At 36.5% G+C, this 24814-nt stretch overlaps 4 protein-coding genes and 2 non-coding genes across 10 annotated transcripts; 5 read left to right on the forward strand and 1 right to left on the reverse strand.

Annotated features, from left to right (window-relative positions):
• The first annotated feature begins 212 nt into the window (after positions 1–212).
• Positions 213–7971, forward strand: LOC125223867 (uncharacterized). Of its 2 annotated transcripts, XM_048127178.2 has the most exons (3): positions 213–407; positions 5782–6264; positions 7171–7971. In XM_048127178.2, exons 2-3 carry the CDS (start codon positions 5909–5911, stop codon positions 7652–7654), a joined length of 840 nt encoding a protein of 279 aa, XP_047983135.2. In that variant the 5' UTR covers positions 213–407; positions 5782–5908; the 3' UTR covers positions 7655–7971. The 2 variants fall into 2 exon arrangements, with proteins under 2 accessions (XP_047983135.2, XP_088919090.1); XM_089062964.1 differs by lacking the exon at positions 213–407 and having other exon boundaries at positions 5658–6264.
• Positions 1375–1447, forward strand: TRNAK-CUU (transfer RNA lysine (anticodon CUU)). Its single transcript has one exon. It is a non-coding gene; the product is annotated as a tRNA-Lys (tRNA).
• Positions 7972–9110: 1139 nt separating the features above from the next.
• Positions 9111–10354, forward strand: LOC125224404 (acidic endochitinase-like). The gene has a single exon (XM_048127800.2). The coding sequence runs from the start codon at positions 9251–9253 to the stop codon at positions 10130–10132; it is 882 nt and encodes a 293-aa protein (XP_047983757.2). The 5' UTR covers positions 9111–9250; the 3' UTR covers positions 10133–10354.
• A 4334-nt stretch (positions 10355–14688) lies between these two features.
• On the forward strand, positions 14689–15696 carry LOC125185433 (putative membrane-associated kinase regulator 6). Its single transcript, XM_048081963.2, has 2 exons — positions 14689–15497; positions 15621–15696. Exons 1-2 carry the CDS (start codon positions 14879–14881, stop codon positions 15626–15628), a joined length of 627 nt encoding a protein of 208 aa, XP_047937920.1. The 5' UTR covers positions 14689–14878; the 3' UTR covers positions 15629–15696.
• Positions 15697–17573: 1877 nt separating this feature from the next.
• Positions 17574–17657, reverse strand: TRNAL-CAA (transfer RNA leucine (anticodon CAA)). The gene has a single exon. It is a non-coding gene; the product is annotated as a tRNA-Leu (tRNA).
• Positions 17658–18761: 1104 nt separating this feature from the next.
• LOC125221731 (golgin candidate 4-like) lies at positions 18762–24779 on the forward strand. Of its 4 annotated transcripts, XM_048123947.2 has the most exons (16): positions 18763–19159; positions 19536–19634; positions 20020–20115; positions 20529–20642; positions 20903–21041; positions 21123–21187; positions 21603–21761; positions 21942–22055; positions 22299–22427; positions 22555–22851; positions 22935–23000; positions 23225–23427; positions 23535–23589; positions 23791–23976; positions 24222–24444; positions 24531–24779. In XM_048123947.2, exons 1-16 carry the CDS (start codon positions 18935–18937, stop codon positions 24659–24661), a joined length of 2301 nt encoding a protein of 766 aa, XP_047979904.2. In that variant the 5' UTR covers positions 18763–18934; the 3' UTR covers positions 24662–24779. The 4 variants fall into 4 exon arrangements, with proteins under 4 accessions (XP_047979905.2, XP_047979904.2, XP_088918725.1 ...); XM_048123948.2 differs by lacking the exon at positions 21942–22055 and having other exon boundaries at positions 18762–19159; XM_089062597.1 differs by having other exon boundaries at positions 18764–19159; positions 24222–24712.
• Positions 24780–24814: the final 35 nt, after the last annotated feature.

Below are 24814 nucleotides of genomic sequence, written 5' to 3' on the forward strand. Positions count from 1 at the left end.
TTAGATGATTAGATTAGAAAATACGTGTAGATCAGTTAAAACAGAATTAAACTCGAATATTCATGCTCACATCCTGGATCGATGTTGACATGTCATCTAATCCAAGTGATTTGTGTCGACAACATCAAATAGACATGTGGTGGATCACCGCGTGTTTATAGATGTCAATTATAGAGAAAAAGAGATAAATTCAAGAAAAGGAAGCCTTCTTCTCCCAACAAACTCTCTAATAATTCGGTACATACACACACTCAAACCACCGAGATCTCGGTCGTTTCTCCTAGCCGCCGGGGCACCTGCATGCATCCGTCGTGGCGTCTATAACCGGCCATCTTCCCCCGTATCTTCTCCTATCTTCTTCGTCATTTTGAGATCAAAGATTGAACACCCAATTCTTGTGGAAATAGGTAAGAATTTTATCTTTATATGGTTGATGGGTATCCTAGATTTATATACATATGAATGAATTGTGGGAATTTCAACATAGGATTGAACATATTCATGTCTCATGTTGTTTTGCCGATTTCAATTGGCCAAAGCCATGAAAGTACAAGCCCGAACTCACGTTAGTATAATAGCTTTAGGCTAAACCTTCACGGTTTTGCTTTAGAGAGACTCCTCAAAAAACCTTATACTAATGTAGTTGGCCAGCCCATGTGTATTGTTTGCAACTCTACTTATTCTCTGATATAGGATATGGTTTGCACACCTCATCGATATATTGTTATTTTTTTTAAGCTTTTGGAGTTGAATGAGTTTTAAGTTGATCAACTCAATGGCCTTGAATTTTGAATGTTATACACTTTTTTGCAAGTGAATTGACCTATGGTATATGTTCAATTCCTTTCCTTATTATAGTTAATAAGGATAATAGGACCTAAACATATGATTGAAAATGTGTATGTCTCATGTTGTGGTCACGTAATATGGCTAATAGTATGTGTCAAACTTACTTGGCCAAAGCTAGTTAACACATGAATGTATTAGTTGTTATATGAAATCCGATTCCAGCAACCCTTTTTTTTTCTAATTAATGAGATGAACCTCATTGATATAATGATATTGATATATTGCTTCACTTATTTGAACTAATAGTAGAACCAATATTCTTTGGTGTTTTTGTTAATTAAGTGGACTCTTATTGATATAAGTATTATCTTTTGGGTGGGTTTAGGAAAACTTTAATTATACTCATTTTGGGAATTTGAAACTAGAAACTTGCAACACAAACATGTTGCATATTAGCTAGAAACATATTGATAGGCTTTGGTTATGCAGATGCTGTTTATTTTACATATAATAGTGAGTTAGTTGTAATGGGTTGTTAGAAATAAATGTAAATATTACAATAAAAGTGTGATCAAAGGTCAATAAGCCCGTCTAGCTCAGTTGGTAGAGCGCAAGGCTCTTAACCTTGTGGTCGTGGGTTCGAGCCCCACGGTGGGCGAATTGTTTTTTTTATAACATTTTATAAGCTTTTGGATTGGAAAGTAGCATGTTTGGTTTCTTTCTATGGTTTCTTTAAGGTTTTGGAATGTGTGTAGAGAACATCGAGATATATCTTGTTTTGTCTTATTGATAGCAAGTGAAAAAAATAAATAGTAATTTACAATTGTCAATAACTATATAACATTGGTAATTATATTATGGAACATTTTTCTTAAACATTTTTATAAGCTTTTGGAAAGTAGCATGTTTGGGTTCTTTCTATGGTTTCTTTAAGGTTTTGGAATGTGTGTAGAGAACATTGAGCATATATCTTGTTTCGTCTTGTTGATAGCAAGTGAAATATGTTAAAATAAAAAATAAAGAGTAATTTACAAATTACAATTGTCAATAACTATATAAGCATTGGTAATTAAGTTATGAAACATGATGTTCAAGGTGATCATGGTCTTAATGATAGCCAAGGACAGGAGAAGTTGTGAAAGTGAGACGTTCATTATAATTGAGACATTTAGACGTACAAAGTAGGTTCTGTACCCAAAATCGATTTTCTTAATTGAGTATTGCTTATAAAATATAATATGATAATAATGTGCATATTGTCTGAGAATTAAAGGTTAATATATGTGTTAGTAATAATTAATATCATTATTTAAAGAGTGAACCGTAAAATAAGGACATGTGTATGTGTATGCCCATTCGAACTCCACATGTACTTACGTTTAAAAGATACCCTCACAAGTATCTATATGTAAGTATAATATCATTTCAAATACTTTTTCTTCTATTTCAAGTCTTTTATGCCCTTTTTTCATTCTCTTTTAACCATATGCCACTCAAGGCATTTTATTCTAATTCCTGCAGGCTCCTGTCACTTTTTTAATTCTTATGACTCTCTTCAATTGAAAAGAAGAGCAGTTGGTCATTAGTATCAAAGCTGATGCAGACGAGAAAATAATAAGGATCGAATGTAATAATCTTCATCACTTCAGGGGCGATTTTGACATTTCGTTTAAATTTGAGGATCGAAATGCAAAGATAGACGTGTTGCATTCAGCGAGGGAGAAGGGTAAAAGATTGAAATGCGAAAGATTGTAGTATAATTAAACAATCTTTAATGAAGAAGTGTAACAAGAAGGGAAAAAAGACATGAATTTTATTAATCCCGGATTCGAAATTCTAGGAATATTATCTCTTCCCAGAATTACAAACAAGATAAGATTCACTCCATTCAGCTATCTTCCACGATAAACTGAAATACACAGATTGAAAAATAATAAAAACAAGTAGCACGCATTTGCTCATCTTTGTTATACGACGCCACGCATAAGTCATAACTGCATGCTCAAGATTGGATTCGTCCCTTGCCCTTACTGCTAAGCGAGATATGGATTCTTGGGTCCTTATGACAGATGTTTGAGTTGTAAAGAATGAAGTTGTTTGATCCCTGCGCTGCTGCACATTGAAGTTGAAGTATCCTCAAATACTAAGAGCACTCCCAATGCTCTCCCTAAAAACTCCCTTATTTCTCCCTAACTTCTGCCACATCAGCGCCACATCAGCACCAAAATTTATCCCCAGTTTTTAGCCAACTGCTCCAATGGTTTCTCCCTTATTTCTCCCTTATTTCTCCCTAACTCAACATTTCATTTTTACATCATCATTTTTAATATTATTTAATTTTCCCTACAAATGTGTTTAATAAATAGATTTATAAATGAACAATTCGTCGTTGTATTAATCATTGGAAAATATAATACAACGAGAAAAAAAAAACTACAAATAAAAAACCATAAAAAACAAGGATTTAAAAAACTAAGAGGGAGGAGCGTCCGGCGAGAGGCCCATCTTGATCTTCATATTTTGGATGGTCAACCAGAGGGACTGCTTCTCTTCTGGGGTGCCGCCGCCGGTGAAGTACAGCGTGTAAAGCTGCGCCAGAGTGGCGGCATTGGAAGAGAACGTGGCTTGTTGTAAGAACGGGGATTCCGACTGGGCATCTGACGATGTGCCCTTCCCCTTTCGCCTCCCCTTCGCCTTCTTCGCTCCCACAGGGCGGTCGTGCGGACCATCCTCAGACAAGTCGATGGGGATCGCGCTGCCCTCACTCTCCGCACCGCTAAGTCGCGAGCGCACCGATTTCCCGTGCAGCGCGCTGTGCATCTCCGTCCGGAATTTGGGGAGATCCTTCAGCCTATCATAGATTTTCCAATACTTGAAGCCCTTCGACAAGAACTGGCCACTATACATCTGGATGGCCTCATCTCGGACCATGTGCTCGTTCTGGCCACTCGTCATGTTCGTCATCAAGTTAGAATATATACCGTTGAAATGACCGCAGTCCCTCATGAGGCGCTCCCAATGCCGGCGGATCGCCTCACTGCCATGGTCCTTCATCGAGGCAGTCTTGTTGGTCGTGTACTTCTCCGTAACCTACGCCCAGAACATGATCTCAGTCCGGTAGTTGCTGCGCGCCGCGTCTTGCGTCGTGTCCGCCCAGCAGTTGGCTATCAGCTCGGACTCTTCGAGAGTGTAAGTAGTCCTTGTCCGCTTCGGCTTCTCATCGGAAGCCGTATCAGTCGCAGCCGTCGACGCCGGCGCCTTCCCCTTCCCGCTCCTGGAAGGCGGCTCGGCGGGCGTTTCTTCCAGCTCGTAGTCGTCCGTGCTAAGTGTCGGATCCATTGTGTGCGTCGCGGCCTGAGATTCTTCGTCGCCTGGGGTTGATCCAGGGGTGTCGAACAACGATGTGACTATCTGGGGGCGTACACATCGTCGGCTGGAGAGGGCATGCTGAGGGCAGACTGGAAGTACGGAGAAAGTCTGCGTGGCGTAGGAGTCTGCAATGGGGACGGACCCGCATATGGATATTGGCCGGGAGGAGAACCCATCGACAACAACGAGCTCATCCACTGCTCATTTGCTTCATCAGTGTTGGGAATTTGCGAACTCGACTCTTTGCCCTTACCCTTACTTTTTCGGAAATTTTTCCTATTTGAACTCATAATTTTGAAGATTGAATATAGAAGATTGAGAAAATGAAGATTGTGTGTGATGAATGGAGGAGGAGGAGGAGGAATTATATATAGGGGAGTAAAAATAGCCGTTGGGTATTTAAAAAAAAAAAAAAAAAAACGCCGAAAATACGCCGAACGCGCCCTACAGTGGCCGGCGTTCACTCTGCGATAAATCGGCGTTAAAACGGGAACCAGCGTTAATTCGGTAGAATTAACGCCGGAAAAACGCCGACTTCTCCCCATTGCCGGCGAAAACTCGGCGATACCCGGCGTTAAATCGCCGGTTTTTATCGCCGAGTGCATTGGGAGTGCTCTAATACAAAGACTAAAATGCAATGCCCTCTAGGGGCAGGGATCCCACAGCAGGGGCTTTGCCAAGATATATACACACAAATAATTATTTTATAATAAAATAAATTAATATTTTAGTAATAAAATTTAATAATATAACAATTGATTGAGTCTAACAACATCCTCTGTTGTGCCATCTACCACAGCAGGGGATCCAAATCTGCCCTCTAGTGGCATAATGGTTAAAAAAAGGACAAGAAGGTATAAAAGACTCAGTGATAACTTACTCGAAATCTGATTGTACCTATACCAAATCCTTGTGAGGATATTTTTCTGATAATTTTATTTTACTTTTTTGTTAATCATTTTTATGCCTTTTTTTTATAATGGGTTTGATTTTTTTGGTATATTTATTTAGCAATTTAGAAATTTCGTCTATTTAATTTTACAAAGTTAAATTATGTATTTTATGAATCTGGATGATGTAATTTAGAAATTTAAATTATGAATATTTTAGGTATTTTATTTTGAAATGAGGCTATTTTTATTGCATGCAACCAAGATTCATTTTTTTGTGTCACGCTGCTTAAAAGGCCCACTTAATTTCAATGGCCTAAAACGATAGTGACACTGTGTGCAGGGTGCACCACCCTAAATATCTTCCATTTATTCAAGCCAAGGTTTATTACTTAAATCCTTTTTTATATAGGAGTATTAAAATTACAGATATTTAGTACTCGTATATTTTAGAACAAATTTATAGAATCTGATCCAAATAGGCCAATATTAAAGAAGTTGACTAATCACGTGAATGTCGAGATTAGAGGAGTCGTGATTTTTCTCCGTTTATAACCACTGGGCCATTGGCCAAGGAATGTGGTGAAAACAAGGCCGCCTTCATTTTAGCTATCAACCTATCACTATATTTGTTGAAACTTGAAAAATCAATTTTCAATTCATAATCATAAATTTCAAATTATCCGAAATCACAATACCTATCCAATAATTATTCTATTTCCTCCTTTTCCAGCAATGAATCTCCACTTCAATCCAACAAATTCTCTATTGATCGCCGAATGCCAGCTGTAAACCATAAATAAATTTCAAACTTCAATCCATTGATTCTCAACCCTCAAATTTCCCCCCAATTCCGCGGTATGACGCTCCTCATTCATTCGCCGGGAATTTCATTGTTCACCGGAAGTGGACAGCCTGGAAGAATCACTCCGGCAATCAGAAGAAGAAACCTCAAATTTTCCGTCTGTTCGGGCGTTAAGGATTTAGAGAAGAAAGAGGCTTCGGAATTAAGGAGGGGCGGCGGATACGAGGATTGCTTGCTGTGGCTGTACGGGCAGGTGAAGCAGGACGAGACGGTGTCGTTCTCGGTGAGCGAGACCAAGGACGAGGAAGGGAGGAAGCAGGATTATTATGTGAATGCGGGTTACGCGATTCGAACTATCCGAGAAGAGTTTCCGGAGCTTTTCTACCGAGAGCTAAGCTTTGATATATACAGGTATATATGAGTTAATTGATTTTCCTTTTTTCAGTGTAGTATTCTAGTTATAGCATTTAGATCGCGGATTACTATGTGTTATAGTTTATGATTCTGGTGCAAGTGTAATGTGAATGATTGTGTAAATGTAATTGTTTGTGAACAATTATTTACTGATTCAGTTGTTGCTAGTTTTGAATAACAATGAATTGATCATGTAGCTCAGCTCTCCATGAAAAATTTGTGATTCGAGATGATTCTTGATGAGAAACAATGAAAGAGAAAGGATTAGAATTGTTTTGATGTATTCTTCCTGCAAAACTTATTAGCAGGGTTGAGTGCTGTAGTGATGTTGGAGTCGGTTGATTCAGCAACTTAAATAAAGGGTTTGATGTTATACTATAACTTATATTGAGTGAAGGCTTGAGTCATGTACACTCATTAAAATAACATGCATACTTGTAGGTGTTCGTTTTTTTGGACAATGCTCAGCTAGTAATGATCAACATCTTCTATTGATTATATTCATTCGCAACTGTATATGCTATACAAAATAGATAGCTCTTGTGGCAGTTCCTGGTACTGATCCATCAAATTCATAAGATTAATTTATTAGCAAAATAATATAAGGTCATGAAACGTTTATGCTTCTACCGTACCATTGCTGCAGTTCAAATTGTTCTCACTTTCTCCCAACAAAGTGTTTGGAAGACTACTTTATGCACATTAGTTTAAGTTTGATTGTGTGATTTATGTTCAACATGGTTGTTTCTGAGGTGACATAATCATTTGAAAATGAACAACATAGGGAAAACTTGATGTTCAATATCTTTTGGTTTGTCTCCTTTGAGGAATGAAGATTTTTCCACAGATGACAGATGGAATTCTTTAATCTTCGGTTTCTAATTACAGTATGTCTTAATATAGGGATGACATTGTCTTCAAGGATCCCCTCAACACCTTTTCTGGCATTGAGAATTACAAGTCGATCTTTTGGGCTCTAAGACTTAACGGAAGGATTTTCTTCAAGGCCCTGTGGGTCGACATTGTAAGCGTATGGCAGCCTGTGGAGAACCTGATAATGGTCCGTTGGACTGTCCATGGCATCCCACGAGTACCATGGGAGAGTCATAGCAGATTTGATGGTACCTCAGAGTACAAGCTTGATAAGGACGGGAAGATCTATAAGCACAAAGTTCACAACATTGCCTTGAACGGACCTCAGAAGTTTCAAGTAATTGGTGTGGAGCAGTTGATTCAATCAATAGGTTGCCCCTCCACCCCAAAGCCTACTTATTTTAAACTCCTATCTCCTTCAAATACAAATATTGTGCCCCATGTGAAATTGTCTGCTGTTAAATGCTACTTAGCTTCTCTTCTAACCAGACTTAAATCTGAGGTCAAGTCATGATGCGCGCTACCCAGTACCCTCTGGTCCGAGCATTGCAACTGGGGGGTGCTTGTTTGATGCGTGTTCTTCAAGATTTTCTCCTCGTCAATATTGAATTTTGTGGAACTGCACATTGTAAATACTAAATAGGGACTTGAGTTAGTGCAGTGTAATTGTATTATCTGTATAGCGTTCACCCTCAAGTATATAATGACTACCTACCAGTGTGTTTTGCCAAAGTTTGTAGTACTAGTTTCCGAGCTTGGAGAATTGTATCTCAGGGTAGTATCATTTTCCTCAGATTCTGGATATAAGTCTGTTTGCACGTTGTTTTTTCACTTCCAGAGGTCATAGATGATCAACTGAAATGGTGAAGAAGAATACGATATTGGTAATTTTAAAATTGGATACACATTGACAAGCAGACTGCCAACTGAGAAATTCGATATTGCGATTTTGATCTGGTGACATTTTTTGAAAAATGTTTTTTCTATGCATATCTTGAAGATTGGCATAGTTTGCAAAGTTAAAAGTCTCCCTATATCCCAAAAGTGTTTTAAGAGTCCCACTTTTTGTTGTCAAATGATAAAGAGTGTGGGGAGTATTAAACATTAATCTTATAAACCTTACTTTTCTCCTAATTGTGAACAGATAATGCAGTAGATTTATTAGTTGTTTATCAGAGAATAGCACTGAAATGGAGTACTACTCATGTGAACTGTGGTAGCTCACAAATCAAGTTCTAGGATATAAATATTGTCTGCACAATCTTACGGACTCATAAAACTTTTAGCTTTTAGTTATTGCCAAAACTCTAGGCAAAGATTTGCATCTGGGAATGCAACTTCCATAATAGGTTGACAGAAAACAGACAAACACATAAACATCTATTGTGAAAGCTAGAAAACAGACAGAGACAAAACAGTCACAATTTATGTCAGCAGCTACAGTTTCACTTAATCTAGTTTATACAGCAACTATGTTATCTTTCATGTGTTCAAGAATGGAAATTATGGCTATGATAGGTTATTTCAGATAGTCATCAAACTCATTCTTGTAAAGCATGTTCAAACATGCAAATTCAGAAACACAAACACTAAAATTGGCCATGAACGCAAAATGTAACGCAAAACGCAGTCAGATACTGAACTTCCACACCAATTTACGCTGAGTTTCATGCTAACGTTGAGTATAATAGTTTATATATGTAAACTGGTTTAGCACTGAAATACTACCCATGTGAAGTGGGAGTTTATAAATGTCGTCTCCGCAACAGACAATACATAATCTGCCAATATTAGATAAAAAAAAAGGATTAATCTTTGATAACTGCCAAAACTGTAGTCGAAGATTTGATTGAACTTCCAGAATAGGTTGACAGAGAGCAGACAAAAACCTGAAATACATGCACAAACATATATTGTCAAAACTTAAAACAGACAACACAGATACAGTCACAATTCATGTCAGCAACCACAGTTTCACCGTTCATCTACGTTCATCGATATAGCAACATTAATAATCTCTCACAAAATTGACTCCACGAAAAAATGCCTATAAAATGCAGCAAAAGCTAATCTCATTTCACAAACAACACATTGTTTTCTTTAGTAAATTATGGATTTCAAGAATTCCGTTTCACTATTATTGGTGCTGGTGGTGCTAGTGGTGGGATCCGAAGCCGGAGGAATTTCAATATACTGGGGGCAGAACGGGAACGAAGGCACACTAGCTGCCACATGCGCCAAAGGCAACTTCGAATACGTGATCATAGCCTTCCTCTCCTCCTTCGGCAACAACCAGAAGCCGATGCTCAACCTAGCCGGCCACTGCGACCCCTACACCCAAGGCAGCTGCACCGTGCTCACCTCCAACATCACCTCGTGCCAGAGGATGGGCGTCAAAGTGCTCCTCTCCATAGGAGGAGGCGCAGGCGGATACACCCTCACCTCCTCCCAGGAGGCGACCCAGCTCGCCTCCTACCTATGGGACAACTTCCTGGGCGGGAGCTCACCCTCCCGCCCACTAGGTCCCGCTGTCCTGGATGGGGTGGACTTTGACATTGAGGGCGGGACGAGCCACCACTGGGATGAGCTGGCACGGGCACTTTACAGCCACGGAAAGGGGAGCAAGAAGAAGGTCTACTTGACCGCTGCTCCTCAGTGCCCGTACCCGGATGCTTGGGTCGGGGGAGCCTTGCAGACGGGTTTATTCGACTGCGTGTGGGTGCAGTTCTACAACAATCCACCCTGCCAGTACAGTGGTGATCTTGTGGGATCATGGAAGGTTTGGACTTCGTCTGTCCATGCAACGAAGATATTCTTGGGGCTGCCGGCTGCACCGGCTGCAGCTGGGAGTGGCTTCATTCCGGTGGCGGATCTGAAAGCGAAGGTGCTCCCTGCAATCAAGGGCTCTAGCAAGTATGGAGGTGTTATGCTGTGGTCTAAATACTATGATGATCAAACTGGCTACAGCTCTGCCATTAAAAGCTATGTTTAGATATTTGAAACCTCTGTTTTTCATGTAATAAAAGGAGACTCAGATCTGTGTGTGTGTGTGTGTGTGTGTTTTATCATGTGAATTTAATATATTTTCGGAAAACAAAAGCGTCTGAAACAGAATAGAACGTACACATTATGCACATCAAGATCAAGAATATCACCTTCTTTCGTAAATCATGAAGTAATATGGGGTATATATCAGTGGCAGATTCAAGATTTTTGATTCGGGGTTGCGACTAATAATTACATGAACTTTGCTGTTGTATTTATCTAAATTTTCTTTCTCAACTTGTAACTAGAGTATTTATTTTGATTCGACCATGTTGGTTTGTTACTATAATTTCATTTTTTGTAATATTTTGGCTGCTTGATGGTTGTAGATGTAGATTGCAGTATGAACATATGAGTTGATTACGTAATAATGTATTCATGGACAGCTAACCTTCCCCTTAACGGGCCGTTAAGTACCTGATTTACCTCATCGGGCCCTTGCCCATTCAACCTTTTGCCCCAATGTATTTGTGAGTTGGATAGATCATAGGTCTGGTCAAATTGTAAATAAGCTGACAATGTGTGGATGAACGATAATTTTATAAAAATGAAAAATAAATTACTCCATTTGTGATTGGACTGGCAGCTTGAACAGTTGAACACCATTAGACATAAGATCTCATTTATGTCTAATCGACCCCTACTTTTCCAAATATTGTGCAAGTAGACTTTCACATATTGAAAGGTGAATATAGCATAAGTGAAATTCGATCAAGAATATGCCATTTTACCACTTCTATATCATTTCATAGTTGGAGAAACTAACAAAAGGGTAACAAAGCAAACACTAAAAAAGTGTCTCCATTTTACCATTTTGATAAAGTGAATCCATGCACTAACATTGCTTGCTTACTTCAGAATGCAAATTTTTATACCTAAAAGAAATGAAAAATCTTAAAGTCGACATCATTAAAAGGCACAAATGTCTGGAAAATAATTAGGGAATGAGCACACAGCCTTTAGTTTATGTTGGTGAAAATCAAAATTTGGGATCTCTACCACATGTCCAATTTTTTTTTTTACTTTTTTGTCTTGTATATTTAAACTTTTTTGGCTCTCCTTTGCGTTACGTCCCCACATATTGGGATACTTGTCTGCTACTTTTGTTCTTTTTATATACACTAGTTTAATTTTTGATAAATTTGTCAATCTAGTGAATACAACAGAACAATCACAAGTATTGGCAGTCTATGTGCGTCGATTCCAACTAAAAAAAATCGTCGTGGATGCTAGATTTTATTCGTTTTAGTAGAACTTAAAGCAATAGCATACAAATAAAATGAATCCGAACTTAGAGTATCTCCAACTATTTACACAAAATTCAAGCTTATTTTAGTGTTAAATGTTAAATTAAATAGTGCTTTAATTTTCAACTATATACATCAAACTCAAACTTAAAAGTATATTCTCTACTCACTTCTTATATCGACAAAATTTGAAAAAGTAATTTAGATTTGTTTTAGTGTAAACCCAAAAATGATACTATCTTGTTCAAAACCCAACTTATGGTGATGGTGCTATAAAACTTAGTTAAAATTTCACACAACCATTTTAAGTCCGGTGCCCTCAGCCCACCCCTCGGCCTTAATATGCTCTAAAAAGGTTTTCTTTAAGAGGATCAATAATTGTTTCATATTTATCCTACGGTCACTTTAGATGGAAATCGTCTTATCCACTGAGTTACGCTTTATCATCATTTATTTTAAAGTACTATAGTAGAAGATATTGATTTGCTCTCACAAGGGTCATTTTTAAAATTCAAGTTCACATTAACTCTTTGCATATAATCAAATAAAATTTTTTACAAAATGTATTTATATTCTTTTAATATAGAACTAAAATTGAAATGAGCATAGTGTTTGAGATTAATAACATTTGAATGACATCACTGATTTAAATTGGTCAAATTAATTAATATTAAAAGAATATATACTAGTATATGCTATTATCATTTATAAATCACAATATAAATAATTTATCATCGAATTTCAAGAGTGGACATGCCAGCGAAAGATATACAGTACTACATGTTTATATAAGAATATCAATTAGCATCACTTATATATGACGTGTACCAGCGTAAGTTTTGTGATGGATATCAAAAGCTTGTTTAAATGTTTGAAGACGGTGAATGTCACTGTCTCAAGCATGGTCCATGCCTTATTCAGCTGGCAACTATCCTTCTGAAAAATAAATACTGAATCAGGGAAATCTTTTTTTTCCACGAATTTTGCCAAAGTATCATTTTAGGTCTTTGAACTTTGAAAATATCATTTCAGGTTCATCAATTATGAGTTAATATTATTTGAAGTACTTTTTTACTATTTTTAATTTTTTCTGGACAAAAATACCCTTGATACCTTAAAGGGTATATATTTTTAATAAACTTATCCTATACTCATATTTTTTATAAATATCTTTACTATATATTTTTAATGAATTTTCTAAATATAATTTGACCTTCAATATTATCACTTAATTTTGTGACATGCAAGAAAAGATCCTTATTAAATTTTTTATTATTAAAAAAAAATTCTTTATTCAATTTTAAAATTCTTTAATATAAAAAATTGAAGAAGCAATTTTACTTGCATGTTACATAATTAAGTGATAATATTGAAGGTCAAATTATATTTAGAAAATTCATCAAAAATATATTATAAAGATATTTATAAAAAATATGAGTATATGATAAGTTTATTAAAAATATACCCTTTAAGGTATCGAGGGTATTTTCGTCCAGAAAAATTTGGAAATAGTAAAAAAGTACTCCCTCCGTCCACCATTAAGAGTCCCATTTCTCAATGGCACGGGTTTTAAGAAATGTTAAGAAAAGTAGATGGAAAATAGTTAGCGGAATAGGGTTCCCACTTGTAAATATTAGTTTTAAATGAAATGTGAGTGGAGTGAGTTAGTTGAAGGTGGAACCTTATTACCATTTATGGTAAAAGTGAACCGGGACTCTTATTCGCGGACGGACTAAAATGGAAAAAACGGGACTCCTATTCACGGATGGAGGGAGTACCTCAAATGATATTAACCCATACTTGATGGACCTGAAATGATATTTTCAAAGTTCACGGACCTAAAATGATACTTTGACAAAGTTCACGGACTTAATAATGAGTTTGTCCTTACGGTATAATATACTAGTGACAAAAATCAAGTACTTTCTCCGTTAAAAAAAAAATAAGGACATTTGGGATGACACGAAAATTAATGTATAATTGGTAAAGTAAGAGAGATGAAAAGAAAGATAGTTAAAATAGTGTTAGTGGATAGTGAGATCCATATTATTATTAGTGTTTAGTGATGGGTCCTAGTGGTAGAAGTTGAAAATAAATTGATGTGTAATAAGTTTGGGGAGTACTACTGTTTAATTATTTTGTTGAGATTATGATATTTTTTCGAGGACCCATACGTGTTTACAATCAATTTTAGGCCTTCAGGCTTGTTATTGTAAGTTGTAACGATTATCATTTTTCAGGTTGTTCTCTATCTATTCCAAATGCATTAATTCGACAGACTTATATACTCCTACTATATTTTTACACTGCAACCACTTTATATTGTTAATTACATCCAACACATGCTTTCTATGGTCCACTCACTAAGGTTGCCTCTTTCAGTCATATCATAAGCTTTATATATGTTCTTTAGGACAAACTCATGTGAAAAGAAAAAAAAAAAAATCTTTCGAAATGACTTAATTGCGTGATTTTGTTCGTTGCGGACCACTTTCAGAAAACCTAATACTCCTACTACTAATTAATTAGATTAGAGGTAACCTATAAAATCACGAAATTTGAACAATTTGTCTCACGAACGTACAAAATTTGAATAACAAATTCTGAAGTCTCAAAAATTCTCAATTGAGCCATTTGACCAAATTTGTGCTACTATAATTTTATGTTTTTTAAGCTCAAAACAACGTTGATTAGTCCCATATTGTCATATTAATACACATTTATGTCCATATTCGTTGACAACACCAAAATTTTACATGCGTGCACCATTTAGCATCGATTTTGTATTCAACAAAATTATCATGGGATAATTGAGAAAGTTTTGAAACTATGTGATTTATTATTTAAAATTTTAAAGGTGCTAGAAACGAAATTTGACAAAATATCATTGATTTTTTGAGGTAATTAACCTAAAAACTAAAAAGAATGGGGAACATGAAAGTGGAGCATCTAATCCAAAATCTTTGTCGAGAATTGAATATTACGTGCACGGTTGCATAATTGCATTTCTTGAGAAAATTCCATCTACACCGAGGAGACAAGAAATAAAAATTAGTTGGACGAAACTCAAACATCTAAGTTAAAGAGAACAAAAAAAAGGGAAAACGAGAAGCTAGAGGGCCAAACAATTATTCTCAAAAGCAACAACATATGGTATAGATGAGGGAGAAATCAAGAAAGTATGTTCAAACATTGATATATTCTTCAAACATGTTAGATAATCAAAATTGCAATTTACCAAACTAGTGTTACACTGATTTGTGACAAGCCATGTGTTGTTGATGAAAAATCCATTCATTCCCCATATAGTATATAAAATACCATAGGTGCAAAGTTTCCAATATTAAGAATTCCCACATTTTTCCACTCAAAAATTATAGTTTAAAAACCACTACTTTCTCCATTCCTCTTCCCAAAACTCTTGGTAAATAAGTTCCCATTTCACCATGGAGAACTCCAAGCCATTAGCCACAGAGAGTTTTTCATACAGTTGGTTAGTAGACAAAAAACAACACTCTCTTGATGTCCTAGCTGAGATCACCACACCCCAAAAACCATGTGAAAAAGATCAAAACTTCAACTTTGATGTTTCTTTCACAGCTTTCCAAGCTTCCCTTGTTCATGCTGATGAAATATTTGCAGATGGGCAGCTCATGCCGGGCTACGCCTTGGAAAAAACTCCGGATCATGTCCCTGCGTCGCCTCTCTCCTCGTGTAAGTTTGATCATGGAGTCAAGAAGCAGTCTTGCTTGGTTGCGAAATGGAGGAGATCATCAAAGAGGATCTTGCACAAGTGTTTTGGATTCATTAGGCCATTGTACAAAAGCTCGAGGAACAACAGTAGAGTCGATGATCTCGAGAGAAAGGTTTGTGAGGTTGAGAGGTGGACTAACTCTCTGCAGGCATCACCAAGGCCTAGCTATGCCCCTGCTCTCATGAAGGCAAGGAGTTGGGCCGCTTCCCCACAAGCCTCGCCTAATTTGATCCCATCTCGTGCTAGTAGTGCTTGGTGCGGCGATGAAAGCTCCATCCACGAAGCAATTCTCTACTGTAAAAGATCAATAGGTAGTTGAGCTATTAAGTCCAACTGATATTTAGTTTCTTGGTTGTTTTTTTTTTTTTTTTTAATGTAGAAGTTCTTATAGTCTTGAACAGGACAAATGATTTGTATATTTTCAAAAATTTCAGAAAAGTAGAGGGAAATGTCATCTGCACAGAGAAGAAATTAGGAATCAAACTCAAGAAATGCAGCCCTTTTCCTTTAGCCTCATGGTGTATTATTTAGTTTTTTTTTTTCTATCTTTAGTAGGAAAAAAGAAAAGGGTGTGTCAATTTTTGGAATTCCACTCAGGGCATTGTGCAATCTGTCAATCCTTGTGTTGTAAAATGAAAATTTCTCTACACTGTACATATGATGCTATCTGTCATGGAGAAAAACAGGCATGTAGACACTTATGTAATGATCATATTAATGATTAATTTTTGCCTCTGTTGTTTCATCTGTTCGTTGTGATGAATGATTCATCGGAGAAAGAAACCAAACAGGTTCGTTGTTGCAGAAGAAGATACCTTTGGCATCTTGTTAGCAAGATGCTATATTTTGTTAGGATGAGGTTACACAGAGGGCCTCACATGATCCCCTTTCTCCCTTTTTTGTTCCTTATTGGTAAATTATTTATTAATTTTTTGAGGTGTTTCAAAACAAAATTGATGCTTGGTCCACAACTATTTGGAATTTGATCCTTTACAATAAAAGACATTATCACATACTATTACATTAGCTCTACCAGATAAAGATTTGTCTTAAAGACTCTGTTCCTATTATTACAAAAACAAACAGATGCTGCCCATTTTTAACAGTATGGAGAGCTTCACCAATCATCAGAAAACACCAAACATTTACTCAAGAAGATTCATTGCCAACATATCCACAAGAAGCACTATTACATCATCAACATAACAAAAACAAACAAAATACCACTATTTGCATTAACCTGCTATGATCAATTCCAGGGGTGATGCCTAATTCCTGTCAAGCTTGAACATTGTATGGACCATGAACTAAAGGATCTCAAATTGTACAAGCAACCGAAACCTAACACTTTTGTTGGGGAACAGCCGGGGACATGGAGGCTCCATCGGGGCAACATACTGCTAGAGATAGACCATAAAACAACAACATATTCTTGTTTCTATCTGCCCTTTTTTCTGTGTTTGCATATCCATTCCCTTTATTTGTGAAACAGTGCAATCTTGATTCGCTAACGTCTAAAACTTCATGTTTCAAACACATCTCAATACCATCCCAAGATTGTGGGGGACCAACCCCTTAAGACATCTTCCTATTCTTGTCTTAACTCTTAACCAACCACGTGTATTTGGCGTTACTCCCAATTGAACTCACCAGAAGAACATGATGTGAAAAGAGTGAGGCTTGTGAATTGGTTGAAACCATGTAAGATATCAACTAGTCATAGACTTCTGGTAAGTTATTATTGTTGTCAACAGTTTTTAGATCAAATAATGAAATTTAAAGGCAAATAAATTGTGGTAAAGGATGATTATTATGTTAAGGAAACATAACAGAAATCCATGTAAATATAGATGAACAGACAAAATCAGGACAAGAATGCAAGTTTTTAAGAGTTCATCCTTGGGAAAAGCAAAGTGTGAAACATCGCTATATGTAGCATCAAGCATGTCGGAGAAGTCGGCTTTTAGCTTTTGTTTTTGCCTTGAAAGGACAATACATTAAAGAGGAAGTCCTGCTTTTGCCGTTATGCAGCACATGAAGGTGCTGATTGTTAGGTCCAATGCTTTATCAACATCCTTTCTTCAAAAGAGAAATGAGGAGTGTTCAAAATGAAGTGAACAGCTTTGTAACAAGGATGTGAAAAGGATGCATGAGAGAGTTGAGTAAAACTATTAATATTCCTCTCTTTCTCTCTCTCTCACACACACAAACAAAAGGATGATTTATAATGGAAAATCTTCATGCTAGGGGAAATTGTGGCTCCTGTTTTAATATTTGTGTAATGATGCTGTGCTGTCAGCATTCAAGAAATTGGTTGAATGTTTTGTGATTGGGAAAATAAGATTCTAGTAGTAGCAAAACATACTAAATTAAATAAAAATAATAATTGTCAGAAGTGGGATTTGAACCCACGCCCTCTCACGAAGACCAGAACTTGAGTCTGGCGCCTTAGACCACTCGGCCATCCTGACCTTTTGTTCTGTTTCTTGTTACATATATATAGAAACAATTTCAATTATTTGTAAGTAATAAGCTTCTAATTGATTTTAAAGTCTATGCTTCTTAATCCTATTAAGGTTTATTTGATGCAACTATACAACCAACTTTATTGGGAGGATAAAACGGCAACCGATAGATATTCAATTTGGGATGGTTAAAGTGTTAAACTAGAAACAAGAGGTATTTCTATAAATACAAACTATAAAAGATAGTTCTCCAACAAATAATAATCATACAAATATACAATGACCTAGTTTCACCAATGTTAGTCTGTTTGTTTTTTATGATAGTGAAGAATGTGACCATTGTTGATTTTGAGATGGTTGATTTATTAACTAAATGGTTTAATTGCACATAGCTTCTTGTATAATCATGGAGTTTTTATTTAGTATGTGATTTAGATATGCTTTTTAGATTGAACGTTTTATGTGTTTGGGAAATTTAAATTTCTGATTTAATTTGGAGACAGCAAATTATAGTTATAAATTAGCAATAAATTTATAATTGCTTATTTTTATGAATAAATTAACTAGATAAAACAAAGATATATAGAAACACAACCATGTTGCTCCACCTCACGCTCATAAAACTGCAATGATCCTAGAACTTTGACATTTTCACTGCCGGTTGTTGTCTTCCACGCTCTGCGCACATCTTCAGTCAGAAAATGCAAGGCTCATTTGTGTACATAGTAAATTGATAAATAAATCACGAAAAATGATTTAGTTTGCAATTATCCATCCATCTGAAAATTAAATTATGAAAGATAAATATTTTGCAACTATCCATCCGTCTATTTTCCGGTAAAATAGAAAATAATGTGACACTTGATCTTGAATACGTGGATAAAATGGTGGTCGATAAAACGACGACAACAACAATAACGATTTAGCGTCAATTGGAACTTCTTTAGCATGTCAACTTGGATCTTGTTTAGCGGGCCTTATTGAAAGCCCATTCTAGAAATGAACCCAGCAGAGTATATGGCCCGCTTATCTATTTTATAATTTTATTACATCACCCGACGAATACAGAGCTGTGTAAATTCCAGGTCAGATAAAACTTATTTATTTATTTATTTCCGCTCTCTCAGATCTACCAGCGTGCCTCAAAACCCCTTAAATCAAATCGAAAATTCAATTCAATCCTGTCAAATTCCCCCCTAAGAATTTTCTCCTCAAATTTTGCCAAATTCCAAATCTAGGTGAAGGGGAAAGAGGGAAATCGAGATTTTGGCGCGTAAATCTCGATGCCGATGTGGAGCTCGGTGGCGAATTTGAAGGAAAGTCTGAGTAAAATCGCACTAGATGTCCACGATGACGACGACGATGAAGAGCTTCCTATGTACACTCCTCCGCCGGCCGATCATTCCGACAAGGCCAGTTCAGGTTCGGAGCGGAGAGCTTCGCGCATTTCCAGTGCACCGACTCATTCACCGATCGTCAATGGATTCGATTCCCCGTCTAATCACGAGGTATCTATCGATTCATATGTGATTTATTAGTTTGATCTCACTTTGGATGCTTTCGTGATGGTTAATGTGTATCTACTTCTCAATTTCATCTATAAGGATGTTTCTCTATCACCTGAAGTTACCAATGCATGCGCTTAGTATAACGACTTTATGGTGAAGGGCAGCAATGTTATCTAACACAGTCAGTTTTTGGTATGAGTAATTTTTTATTTATCTGAACATATTTATGTTGTCCTGAAAGATGCAGGGAGTGTCCTCATTGGTCTTGATCAAATGATACAAGTCATTTATTTGGGCACCTTGGACTTCTTTTTCCTATTCTGCTTCTTTGTTCTGAACAAATGCTTTTTCTAATAAGCGTCCGCTATTTTATCAGATCGAGCTGTACAAAACAAAAATTAAGAAGCTTCAGGAATCTGAGTCAGAAATCAAGGCTCTATCAGTTAATTATGCAGCTTTATTAAAGGAAAAAGAGGTATAGTCATCTTCTGCTATCAAATTATCTTCTAATTTATTTCTCTAGATAAGTATTGTTGAGAGATTTATAGAGTTCCATACGAAGGGGCCTGATATTATGTGCTATTGCTGTCAAAAGTTTGATGGTTATTGATGGATCAATTGTAGTTTTATTGAATGTCATAATAAAAGTGAGTTGTTGCCAGTTTTAGCCTGCTATCGATCTTGTTATTATCACATACATCCTGATATTAGAAAATTCAGTAGACTTCTTGTCACTTTTCTCGCAAATGAACTCATATAATAAGTCAAGGTATGTCATGAGTGGTTGGATTCTTTTGTCGCTATGTCCAGGGCTTTCAAAGTTTGATTGACTCTTATTTTCTTGATTTTGTTCTTGGCAGGATCAGATTTTGAGATTGGCTGAAGAAAATGGCTCACTAAAACAGAATCTCCTTAGTGCAAATGCTACTCATGGTACACCTAGAACTGTTCTTAAGGTGAGGAGGCTACTTGAAGCTGATCATATATCAGTTTATGAATTTTAGCATAATATCTGGATCCAATCGGACATGGTTGTGCTTTTATGTCTTTTTTTGTTCAGTTATTATTTATGATCTCATTGGCTCAGTTGAATAAGTCTGGTCTGGCTTCTGTCTAGAAAATATCCTTTACTCGTGGAGATAAAAACCAATGCTGATATGATAAGTAGGCATTTTGAAAGCTGTTCTGGATACTAAAAACACTGCCTACCTTGTGTATATATACTATATAGTTAGCTATAGGAGTTGAGCTGTGTGAAGAAAGACAATGTGACGACAGCTTAGATTGTGTAAATTTCCATCGAACTTCTTTGAGAGAAATTTTTACTCGAATATTGTTTGTTATTTGATTGCCTACTTTAACATCTCAGGGTAATGGTGATATTTCCCCTAATCGGTTTAAAGCTGCAACAAAAAGTCGTGGAAATGGTATTGTGGCAAAGCATGATGGATTAAATAATGGGACAACTTCATCCAATTCAAAGGTAGGAGAACCATTTTTTTTTCTGCAGTTAAGGAGGCTACTTTCCTTTCTCTGATGCTTGGCATTTGTTTGCTTCATAACTCCGAGTTTCGTACTCAATGTTAGGAATTAGTGCCAATCTACTACACTTGCTTCATAACTCCCAGTTTCTTGTGACTTTTGTATTTGGAGTCTCTTGTTGTTTCTAGAAGTGTTGAATTGTAATGTGTTGCTCTTCACTAAATCAATGCAGCAAGTGAAAGTTTTTCTATTGCCTTGTAGGAACTCTCAGATGCAATGGAAGACAAAATTAGATCCTTGACCGCGATGCAAGCAACTCATGAATCTCAAATGAAACAAATGATAGTGGAACTTAATAAAGAACGTGGCAAGCTGGCAAGTGTCCAGCTGAGTTTACAAGGTACACATCTACTACTGGAGGATCTTGTTTTGGAGCAATGCATCTTTGAATATTTGATTGAGTTATTTATTCTATTTCTAGAGGAGCAAAAGTTGAATGGATCGTTTCAGCAGGACTTGAGCTCATTAAAAGATGAAAAAGATAAAGTGAGTGTTTATAGTTACCTTTTCTGCTATTGTGGTGCAGCTGGGCACCGGGCATCACTTAAAATAGTTGACAAAGTTAATATATTTGAAGTTATTTGAATGCTCTTCATAATATTATGTATAATATTGTGTTTGATTTGATCAAGAAGTACTGTTTGATTATTGTTTTTTTTGTGTGACTTTGATATGTACGGAAAATTGAAACTTCTTAATCATGTATTACTGTTAATGAAAGTTATCGACATTTTCAAAATTATTAGATGTATTTTTAGATTTTGGATAATATGGGATAAGTAATTAGAAATTTTCCACTGTAATTAGAAATGTTCCATTAGGAATCTTTTGTGGTTATCTTGTTTCTGCCCTGTAGATCGTAATCTTACCCATTTCTACTTTTTTCCTTTATATATTTCAGATGTTGAGAGAGATAAACAGAACACAAGACGAGTTAAATCAGAAGATATCAGAGATAGGAAGGTTACAAATGGAGTTGCAGAGAAGAGAACCAAACAACAGTGTGGAGAAGTTGAAAAACATTATTGCTTCTTTGGAGGAAGATAACAGAAATATTAAGGTCTATATCTTCCTACAGTTTTCCAATAATTCTTTTCAGTAATTGTTTTGCATGCTTCATGTGTGTTTTCAATTGTCCTTGTGTGTGGGTTTTGTGTAGTATAGTTATATATGTGTAGTTGTGTGCACATTCACAAGCATTTTCACACAGACATTGAACCTTACCAATTTTTCATGGTAGAAAGAAAAAGAAGAATGTGAGACTGCGTTAAATGCAATTCGTTCTTCTCCAGTTCGCGAAGAGAAACCTGATGGCCTGCATCTTTCAAATAAACATTCAAGTAGCATGAATGAGGTATTCAGCATTGTATTGTCCGATGAACATCCCTTTTTCGTATATTGATTCATTGCTTCCATGCTCAGTTATCTTTCATCCAAATAACACTTATTTATGAACATTTATCCCACACGTTGCAGTTTACTCATGCATGTTGAATAGTTGAATATTCATGCAATATGGCTTTACATGGATATCCATGTAATTTTTAAACTGTACAAGTTACAGTGCCTTAGTCTAACCAATAAAGTCTCTCTGCAGGGATTGCTGGAGAATGAGAAAATGCAGAAGTCTTTGCGTAAATTAGAAAATGACCTAAAGGAAGCACGGATGCAAAAGGACAAAGCCTTGCACGAATTGACTCGTCTCAAGCAACATTTGTTGGAAAAGGTTTTCCCATCTTCAACTTCTCTATAGGCTGACCATTATAAGTAATGATCGTTAGTACCACTAATGAAATTGTTATTTTGTTATAAAAAAATTCTGCTACAATCTCTCTGACTTAACCCACTTGCAGGAATCCGAGGAATCAGAGAAAATGGATGAGGACAGTAAGATTATTGAGGAACTGCGAGGAATCAATGAACAACAAAGGGTTCAAATTTCACGTATGGAGAATGCTCTGAAACAAGCAATCTCAAGACAAGAAGAAGTAAAACTGTCCAACAATAGTGAACTTATGAAGGCCAAAGAAGTTATAGACGATCTTAATAGAAAATTGAGTAACTGTTACAACACAATAGATGCCAAGAATGTGGAAGTTCTAAATCTGCAAACTGCTCTTGGGCAATATTATGCTGAAATTGAGGCTAAGGTAAAGCTCTTTCTCATTGGTATAGAATATGAGTAAGGGGAACATCATACATGATTCATATTTTATGGATATCTGTTTTCCAGGAACGTCTTGGTGAAGAGTTGTCAGTCACAAAAGAGGAATCAGCTAGACTTATCATGCAGTTAAAGGTTTAGTTTCTTAGCTTTATTGTAATATTAACATTTGTGTTTCTGTTTACAAGTCCAGATCTAGACTTGAACTGAAAAAAAAACATTTGTGTTTCTGTTTGAAACCCATTTTCTGGAATGCTTTAACTTTTAGCTATAATAAATGTTTATGCACTAGTCTTTTCTGGATTTATAATTCAGGCTGCCATTGTAAATTCTCAAGTCTTCCATTGATATGATTCCAGGAAGCACACCAACTAGCAGAAGCATCAAAGAGGGAGAGGGAGGAACTTTTGAGAAAGCTCTCACAAGCTGATATTGTGATTGCTGAAGGAAAGAACAGAGTTAAGAAGCTTGAGGAAGATAATGAAAAACTCCGCAGAGCTCTTGAGCAAAGCATGACAAGATTAAATAGGATGTCTGTGGACTCCGATTTCCTTGTCGACAGGTGAAACTCTCATTGATGCTCGATACTAGATTTTTGCTCTATTACTGGAACGCTAGCTTTTAAAAGTGGTAATAATATACTGTTACAACTGATGGTGTCATCTGCAGGCGCATTGTAATCAAATTACTTGTTACATACTTCCAGAGAAACCACAGTAAAGAGGTGCGTCTGCTTCATAAACTCCTGGCTTTCCAAAATATTAAGTGGGGCTCACTGTGAGAGAGTAAAGTTGTCCCAATGATAGCTTTAAAATTCCCTCGAGAATTCCTAGTTTGTCCCCCTATTTATTGAGGTGTATTTCTGCTAAGACAGAAGCAAACTGCTGTCAAATATCTTGATTTATATTTGATTGATCTTCTCCAGGTTCTTGATCTAATGTGTCGCATGCTGGGATTTTCTGATGAAGAAAAACAAAGAATCGGTGTCGCTCAGCAAGGGCCTGGCAAAAGTGTAGTTCGTGGTGTATTTGGCCTTCCAGGTCGGCTTGTTGGGGGCATCCTTGGCGGTGGTGCCCCTGAACCTCAATCATCTATGACATCTGATGACCAGGTCTTTCTTATCCTCTGCGTTTACACCCTCCCCCACCCCCCTTCTCAAGCTGTCAAGCATGCCTGTGCATGTACTCATACACACACACATCAATTAATGTGCCTAAGATAATCGTGTTCACACAAATTTGTAATCTCTTCCCTTTATGTACCTAGTTGATATGCGAACATAGACAGTTTTCTGACGTTGTCCATCTCTGATAATAGTTTCTTTATTAAATATTACTGGAAAAATCTCTCTTCCAGTCATTTGCAGATTTGTGGGTGGACTTTCTTCTCACGGAGACGGAAAGGGAAAAGAGGGAGTCCGCCAATAATTCAAATCAAGATCAAAACTCTACAGGAACCACACCCCCTTACCTCAACCCAAACCAAGTTCCCACATTATCTCGCAGCAACTTGGGACGGGAACTCTCAGATTCAGAATTTTCAACAGTTCCCCTCACTTCATCAGAAAACAGTTTGCAAGGTTCGAGACTACCACCGAGATACTGATTATTTATGTAAGTTCGACTGTAAATACCCAAAATTTACCACCCGCCTAAAATTTTCCAGCCGTGATCTGCCTAAATGTTCTTTCGATTCTTTGTCTAACTTGTGAAAACAAAGAGAAGCAGCAGCCCTTTGGAGCGTGTATGTACGTGCATTGTAATAATCCCTGTATGAAGAAAGCTACACACACTTGAAACTTTTTGTAGACGAGATGGCACATATTTAGATAGATTTGCTAAAGAATATTACAATTTGCGTGAATTGTATATAAACGCTATACAGAAACATAACACATCATTGTTCACTCTGCAACCCTTTTTTTGTCCCATGTAACAGCTCATTTATTG

This window comes from Salvia hispanica, chromosome 1 (assembly GCF_029641045.1).
Source record: "Salvia hispanica isolate PSC_SH4W2 chromosome 1, Shi_PSC_v1, whole genome shotgun sequence".
Taxonomy (NCBI): Eukaryota; Viridiplantae; Streptophyta; class Magnoliopsida; order Lamiales; family Lamiaceae; genus Salvia; species Salvia hispanica.